Below are 8,876 nucleotides of genomic sequence, written 5' to 3'. Positions count from 1 at the left end.
CAATGGGTTTGCAACTGTTACAGAGGGAAATGATTAATAGAACATTAAACCCAGGTTAATTAACCCGTGGTCTTTGACCTGATGGGGTGTCTGTTCCCAGGTGCCATTCCAAGGATTTACCCTTCCCACAATGGGCTCTCCTGGTGTGGTTGCTGCTCTCTTGCTCTGTCCATCCTTGAGGGGGTGGCACCTGCTGGGTGACTCCTTCAAATTCGCTTCAAATTCCTCTGAATTTTGGCCAAGCCCAAAATCTTCGGAAGGAAGAAGTAAAGGGCCTTTAATTGAAAATTTCACATTCAACAGAAAAGAGGAGGAGACTGCCAAGGGAAGATTGAAGCTGGTGGGAATTTTTCTTTCAAAAAAAGTCAAATGAGCTTTTTCCAGTGAAAAACTCTACACAGTCCAAGATTATTCCATATTTCCAGCAAGAAATAACCAAAAAGCAAGATCAAATAGTAGATAAAGTCTGAACATTTTCACATTTCCTGCCCTTTCCTCTACTTTATTTCACCACTAAAATAACAACTGCAAAAAATAACCAGAAAACACCTTTTTTTCCAGTTTCTTTCTCCTCCCATGACCCTTCCCCTCACTCCCTGCAGCAGGAACATGGAGCTGGAGTGGCGACCTCAGCTGTCCCTGCTGGTCATGCATCACCTCATCCCACGGAGCAGCTTTGGTGCCCCCAAACCTAAATCCATGCGGGGAAACTAAACTGGAATATGTTCCTGGTTTATGGCTGCACCTTCAGTCTGATCTCAGTCTCCTCTTTACTAAATGCCCGATTTATTTTAGTATTTGATTTTTCATTGAGACAGAAATAGTTGCTCATTCTGGACTATGAAGTATGGGGACAGTTCAAGGCATTTTTCCCCAATTCCTGGGGTTTTTTGCCACCAGGTGGCAATGGAGCTGCAGCACCACCCTGCTCGGGGTGGGCTTTTCCCAAAACATGCGAGCTCAGGGTCCCAGGAACATTTGTTAATAAATCTTTAGGGTCGGACAGATATAACTCCTCTCCATCCATGTTCTCTCTGGTTTTACCCTCCCTCTCTGCAGCCGTAATTCCAAAGCTGGGCGGGGGTTGAGCTCAGAGTTTGGGTGACTTCGGAGCGTTGAGAGTTTAATTAATCAGGATTGTGCAAATCTGCAGTGCAGGAGAGGAGCCGGGTGAGCGTGTGCCCACAGGATCCGCAGGACGCGGCCACACCGCCACCTGCCAGCCTCTGCCACCAAAGGCAGCCCGGAGCTGCGGGATCCGCCTGCACCTTCCCCCCGTGTCCCTGCCAGCCTCTGCCACCAAAGGCAGCCCGGAGCTGCGGGATCCGCCTGCACCTTCCCCCCGTGTCCCTGCCAGCCTCTGCCACCAAAGGCAGCCCGGAGCTGCGGGATCCGCCTGCACCTTCCCCCCGTGTCCCTGCCAGCCTCTGCCACCAAAGGCAGCCCGGAGCTGCGGGATCCGCCTGCACCTTCCCCCCGTGTCCCTGCCAGCCTCTGCCACCAAAGGCAGCCCGGAGCTGCGGGATCCGCCTGCACCTTCCCCCCGTGTCCCTGCCAGCCTCTGCCACCAAAGGCAGCCCGGAGCTGCGGGATCCGCCTGCACCTTCCTTTCCCCCCGTGTCCCCGCCCGACACCAGCCCGGGATGCCCCCACGCACCAAAGTCCTTTTCCGTGCGATCCTTTCCGGCTCTTTTTCACTATTCCTGGGTTTGAATTAAATTTCAATCCTGCCCCTCAGCCGTGGTACCGCACTGGGAGCTCCCCAGGACAGCCGGGCTGGTACTTTCAGCACCGGAATTGCTCCTAAAGCCAAGAAGCATCAGCTTTAACAACTTTTCCCAGTTTCCATCCACGTGGATTGGGGCTGAGGTCATAGGCCACGGGATTTAGCTCTGGAGGTTTTTAACTTGGGAAATGCCAAGGGATGGGATGAAAACAGCACCAAGAGCTCACATTTAGCTTAAAAATAGCTTTTAAAAAGCTCCACAGCTTAACCCCCTTCATGCGAACTGAGCTGTGTCAGCGCTGGGTGTGCAGTACCTTCATTGGACACAAATCCCTTCGGGAAGGGACAACATTTCACTGCTCCTGGGACAGAGGGTTCCAAGTTCTGTACAAAATTCTAATTCTGAAAAGCCTCTCCATAAATAATAAAGTAATTTATATGGTGGGAACTGAAGAATTAGGTCTGAGCCCTGATGTGGATTTAGTTCTTGTTGCTCTGAATGGAACTGAACATTTCCAAGGCCATAATAAACACAGAAACAGAGAAGTTCATATAGGAAAAGGAGTTAGTTCACCTTTATTTCATTTCTCCATAGTCCCAAACTTGACAGACGTAGAAAAATATCCTTGAGTCAGTAGACAAATTTACCAATGCTAAATAGCCCTTTTCTCTGACCATCTGGGCCACCCTAAATACATTTGTACAAGCATTACTTCAGGGGGGTTCAATAAAAGGTTCTTCTAAACTATAAACAAACTACAGAGGAAAAACTCGAGCTACCAAAGCATGCAGATGAAGGGATCTTCCAAAACTTCAAAAAAAAAAAAAAAAAAATTTAAAAAGCAAACCAACTTTGAGATGCATTTGGAGGAGAAAACAAATTAGGACAAATTGAGGAAAAAATAATTAATTAAGAGAAGCCAAAGCAAACTCTGTAAAGGATCTGTAGATAAGTTAAAATATCTATGGCACAACTTTTCACCAAAAAAAATTAAGGCGAAGACCAACGTTTTATATAAAAATAGCTGAGCAGGCTTCGAAAGCAGGAAATCAGCATTTCCAATGATGACTCTGTTAATACAAGATTATAAATACCCTTTATATACACAGAAAACCAACTCAATACAAACGTCTGGACCGGTTCTCCGGGCATCTGGCACTCAAAATGCCCAGACCAGGTGTCCTGGACCATAGTGGAGGTACTTCAGTTGAAGGTTTGTAGTAGTTTCTTTGCTACACGTACTGATACAAATCATAAAAATGCAATATAAATAGTGATTTTCACAGAGAAACTCAGGAATACACTCAGGTTACAAAGCTTAAGGAATTGGCCCATAAGGAAATGATAAAAGATTTAAAATCATCAATTATCCTGTTTTGTAGGCTAAGGAAAACATCCAAGTTATACAATAATATTTAAACTTTCAGAGTATTTTTTTTTAATGAAACTGATTCCTATAGTGAAAATAAAGCAGAAATTATCATGGCAGAATATTCATTATCTCTTCATAAATACAGCAGTTTATTTGTCAAGATCACTTAGAAGTATCATTATTATGGGCATTTTCAAGAATTTCCAAGCCTAAAAGTTACCAGTTGCAAGGACATAAACAATAAACCATATTTGTATGGATGGATCTGAGTAATTTTCAGAACTGTAATTGATTGATAATTGATATAGAGCAAAACATGAAAAGAAGAGCAAATGAAATCTATTTTAGAAGAATTCCATTAACATTTCAAGTTAAAATACCTTTGTAGAGCTACTGTGATCAAGTTCAGTGTATCTGTGCACATTGTAAATCTGCATCTGTATGTTCACACGCACTCAGTAATTCCAGAATTAACCCTGGAAATGATAAAATTCCTACTGGAAAAGACAATTTCCCCCCAGCACAATTCAGTGTATTTGCCACTGACTTTTTGAACTGTTATTTCACAAAATCTGCAGATAAAGCAGAAGCTCTTGTTTTCCACAGCACAAAACCGTTTTAGTTTATTGAAATTTTGACTAAAACCCAGAACCTTCATTTCTGCCTCTTTGGGCCTCATTCCCTCCATCCCCTTGTGCATCCTGCCACTCTTTCCCCTACATTCCAGGGAGAGAAATGTGATGGGGGAAATTCAAGGAACTCTTTTCAGATGAAACTTGAATACAAACATGGTCTAAATCTACATTTGACCTCATTTTATTACTGATCCATTTTCATTGAACACTTCAAAATCCTTTCTACAAGGTCTCTATAAAGTTATGCCAAAAAAAGGAAACAACTGACACAAAAATCTGCAGAGGTATTTATGAACTATGATGTCTCAGAAAGTGTAAAATCCTTTTCCTTACAGTGCTGAGATCACTGACTGCTCTCTCAGATTAATTCATCTGATGCACTGAGCAATGCTACAACAATCATTAATACCAGAATTAAGGATAATATCTATTTCTCACAGTAACTGCACCAAAACCAGCACAGCCACCCCACCATCCTTCAGCTTTAACATAAATATTTTCTCTCATGAACATATGCTAAGATTTTCTCCCTAATATCCCATTATTTCCTCGTCCACAGATTGCGATGAGCACAAATACAGAAAAACAGCACTAAAATAACAAAGTGAATGGCTCACACTCAGCTAAAACCATGCACAAAACTGAAGGATGCATGTTGGGAATAATTTATTGCCTATAAAAGGTTAAAAAAAATCCTAAGTTCACATTTTCTGTGTGGGTTTAAGGGGTGTCACATTTCAGAGGTAGCATTGTGTAAAATGTAAAACAGAGCTGGAAAAGAGTTATTGACTTAGTTCAGTAACATGGGAAACTGTTCCCAGAGCCAAAGCACTGACCTGAGCTGTTTTCCTTCCAGGAACATCCTTAAACATCTCTTTCAGTGAAGAGGATTTGCTCCTTTGTGGAAAAAGAACTCCCACAAGCCCAAGGCCCTGCCCTGTTTATGTTGCCTTCTGACCAAAGCAGCTGCTGCTTTTCAGAGCAATAAATACTCACACTAAACACCTGTTCTGCCACGGGAAACACCCATTTTGTGGTGCTGCTTTGTCTATTTTTTTTCCTCAACCTTCTCAGATTTCACATTTGGTCAAATGTGACAAAATGTTCTTGATTAAAGAAACCCACCACCACAACCCAGCTCGTGTTCTCTGGCACCCAGGTGGAGTTTCCTCACTAACCACCCCTAACTTTGCCCAGGCACCTCCCAAGTGAGCTGGGAGGATTTGGGGCAGAAAAGGCAGGATCTGGCCAGGTTCCAGCCCTTCAGCCCCTGGGTCCCTGCTGGCCTGGGGCAGCTGGGCAGGGGGCTGGAGGGAGGACATCAAGCTTCTGAGTTGTTCCTGTGGCAGGAAGGAACTCTGTGCTATTCCCCTAAAGCATATTCCTGCCCCTCCTCACACCAGCAGCACCCTGAGACCCCAGGCCAGCAGTGGCTGTGTCTGGAATGCCGAGGGGAAGGCCAGTGCTGTGCAGGAGTTTGTGGTCAGTGTCAGGAATACAGCAGTGCAAGACATCCCAAAGGGGAGAGCAGATCCACGTTAAGCAGTGATTCCCATTCCCGAGCCAGGATGCCCATGATGCTGCTGGTTTGTTCCACCACTTCACCTGCATGAGCCCAGCAGCAGACACAGCTTCTCCCAAGGGAGAAGACAGAACCTTTCCCCACTCACAGAGCTGCAAAGCCCCAAACTCCTCATCTCACACTTTTTATTGCCTTAGTGAAAAGAAATACTTGGAGAGATTAAAGTGCAGAGCTGCCTCCAGGGCTGGGCACTCCAGAAACCTCGTCCGGTTCATCTGCTCAGGTACCTTTAAACCTGCCCCAAATTCATCCACTGGAGTATTTATTGTTTTATTGGAGTATTTCCTGTTACTGTCAGACCTATGGATGTGACTGAAGCATCACCTGCAGAGAGAGGAAGGGAGGCAGAGCTCCAGGAAACAGGGTTTTAACCATGAGCAAACTTTCCAGCATCTAAACCAGCTCCCCAGGGAGAGCCCATCCTGTCTCTGGTTGAAGTGTCTGTTCTGAGCTACTTTCCCACCTGGGTTTCTTCTCTGATGTTCCCATGGATGCTTTAGGAATGACCAAGGCCAGGGAAGTCATCATGCATGGACAAAGTCAATGAGAGACTGTGCGGGATGGTCAAACATTGATACGTGGCCACAGAAAGGTGATAAAACCATCAACAGGTGGCCCTTCTGCTGCAGAGATGATGCACATTAGAGTCACTCACTGAAACAGAAAGGGGGCTGATTTCTGTCACCCTGGAAAGCACATCTCCTATAGAAGGTTATGAAATGATGAACTGCACTTAACAGGTGTTTGTTACCTTCCTACAGACAGGGGAAATACCCAGAACCCAAATCCACACCAGAGCCACCCCTACTGCTCTCCACTACTTAAATAGCACCAACAGTAACAGTCATTAGATTTTTGCTGGAAATACACACTGATACTGAAAGAAAGCCCAGCCAAGGAGCTGTGGAGTATCTCCCTCCCCAGATTTCATTATTCAGGGATAGAATTTACACTTGTTTTTCCTGACTATTCTGTAGTGTTGTCGTGTCCCAGGCTGTGGCAGCGCTGCTGCCTCGCTGTGTTTTGTCTCCCCACAAGAGAAAGGACCACAGAAATCCCCCAGGGATGGGGTGGGCGTTGACTGCAGCTCATCTCAGCTGCACATCCAAGAGGATTCCAGCTTCCTGGAGAACAGGGACTGACAAAATTGCTTGTATCTAGCAAACAGTTCATTCAAAATTCATCCCTTCGATTTGTTTGGATATGAAATAGCAGCAAGACAGCAAAATATGAATCATCAATGAAGTTTTTCTTGCAGGAAGGTGGATGATTTAATTGACCATGAAATTGAGAACTTCTGTTAAGAGTATCCCGCCCTCTGTCATGGGAATTTAAGTGGAAGAAGCAGGAAAACAGGGGCCAAATAGTGGCAAATCCCAGCATTATTTTTTTAATTTCGCAGAAAACAAGAGGTTTCATTGTCAGTGGCACAAATTTCCTGTCTAGAGAGAACAGCAATAGAAACCATTGTTGGCCTGGCATAGAAAACCCTTTATAAATGAGTTTTTCAGAGCGAGCAAAATTCCAGCTCAGCTCTATGCTCCCTGTGAAGGACAGCACTGTGAGCTCTGCTCACAAACCTCTGAGTTTTAATGCCTCAACTCACACACAGGCCCAGCAGCCTGGAATTCTGGGGCTTCTCTGTGGAAGGGTAGCTCTGTTGGGAACTTACAGAATTGTACAGGGGCAGAACTGTGAGGCTTTTGGTTTTTCAGAACACCTTTTAAAACTGTTCCTGCTCTTTCTGCAGCTGGTGTTTAACAGTATTGCTAAAAGCTCCTCATGCCCAAGGACAGGAGAGACTAAAAACCTGGAAGAACAGAGCCCACTACTGATACTAAACAAAAAGAGCTGTACAAGTGATTAGGGAGGAACTGATCAGACTGAGAAAACCCTAAAACCTGAGTTAATCCCAGTATTAAAGAAAAAAAAGGTGTTATTTCCCCAACACTCTGGATTTGCTGAGCGACACCTTGGACCTCCCACTGAAATTAAGGGGATTACTCACTGCATGAACAAGGATTCCCCAGAGTCAATTATTATTTGGCATAAAATGGAAAGATCAGGTTTTTTACAGCCTCAAGTATCTGTGTGAAAAATGCTTACTGAGGGATATCCAGGTTGGAATTGGAGCATCAATGCCATGGGCAAGCACTTGCAGCATCCCACAGAAACATCCTGGAGGAAAAGAGCTCCAAGGTTGAGACCAGCCTTGGACTGGTCACCTCCCTGTCAACTCAACCCTGACACTGCTGCCGTGGCCAGACATTCCCTGGACACAAACACACCCCACTGAATCCATCTGAACATCTCTGCACATCCATTCCACCACAGGAGTGAAGGGATTCAGTGCCAACAGCTCTGGGAAAGAAGGAATTCAGTTCAGCTCCTGCCTGCAATTGAGGTCACCGTTCAGAAATGGCACTTGCCAAAAAATCCACTAGGCAGGGCTTCAAACCAGATCTGCAAAACTCACTTCCCAACACTGGAAAACCTTTCAGGATGCAATGACAGCTGTGGAATTCTGACTGGCTTGGTAAAATGGAGCAAAGTTTGTGGAAAAATATATAACCAAGACTTAATATGCAGAACTTTAGCATTCAGGCTTTGACAAATAAACACTGTGACTACAATCATTAAACCCTAAAGAGTGTAAACATCCAATCCCATTGCTACTGTATTAGGCAGTTGTATCCTGCAGCTATCAGGGTTCTCATTTCCACCTCATTTCTTCCAACACTTATCACTGCTTCTTCACATTAATAATTTATTTACGATAATTCAATTTTTTCAGTTAGCCTTTCAAGGTTTTTTCAGCTATTTTGGTCAGACAAATGGAAGATTTAACAATCTCAAGTCAGAAAACGAAAAACACTTCAGTTTAATTTCAGGTTTTCAAGCACAACTCAGAGAAAGCCTGTTATTCTATCTGGATCCCCAATTTTTAGTCCACCTACCTGAGTAAAAATGGGGAAAAATATAATAAACAGGCCTGGGGAGCACGTGACGCTGAAGTATTCGCTGTGTGTCACATGACATTTGTTTTCCACTCTTGCATCCCTGCTCAAAAAGACTTTGCTACAGAGCCAAAGTTATTCTGGAGAGTCAGAAGTTAATCCTACCCAAGGCCAAGCTGCTCCCAGTGAACCCTTCCCTCAGCCAGTTCTTTAATTTTCCAAACCCAACATTCCCAATTCCTGGGCAGTGCAAGAACGTGAGGAGCCACAGCCGCCCTTCAGCACCAGCTCCTCCTCCTCGGGCTGGCTCCCCTGGGCTGAGGACACTGCAGAGCAAAAGCCTCTCTCCTGAACCCTGCACCTCACGTGGGGTTTCTGTTCTGTCACTTCCAAAAAAAGAGAAATCACAAACTGTCTGAGGCATTTTTCTCCGACAGGGACGAGAGGCTGAATGAGGTATCATCGGGCTCTGGGGAGGTGTGGTTGAAATCCATTTCTTCAAGTTCAGGAGGTAAGTCTGAAAGCAGGGCCTACAAGGGAAAATACATATATAATATATAGTACATACACTGTTAGGTGTGGGTTTTATGTCAGCAGTCAAAT

At 44.7% G+C, this 8,876-nt stretch overlaps 1 protein-coding gene across 3 annotated transcripts in view; it reads right to left on the bottom strand.

Moving 5' to 3' along the window:
• Window positions 1-2,273: 2,273 nt before the first annotated feature.
• Window positions 2,274-8,876, bottom strand: part of HDX (highly divergent homeobox) — a 41,242-nt gene continuing 34,639 nt past the window's right edge. For all 3 annotated transcript variants that reach the window (XM_048318876.1, XM_048318874.1, XM_048318875.1), the window contains one exon: window positions 2,274-8,803. In XM_048318876.1, coding sequence (XP_048174833.1) covers window positions 8,678-8,803 — 126 coding nt within the window. In that variant the 3' untranslated portion in view covers window positions 2,274-8,677. The remainder of the gene's footprint in view (window positions 8,804-8,876) is intronic.

This window comes from Corvus hawaiiensis, chromosome 14, assembly GCF_020740725.1.
Source record: "Corvus hawaiiensis isolate bCorHaw1 chromosome 14, bCorHaw1.pri.cur, whole genome shotgun sequence".
NCBI lineage: Eukaryota > Metazoa > Chordata > Aves > Passeriformes > Corvidae > Corvus > Corvus hawaiiensis.
The sequence above is the reverse complement of the archived record's forward strand: the minus strand, read 5'-3'. Positions and strand labels throughout refer to the sequence as shown.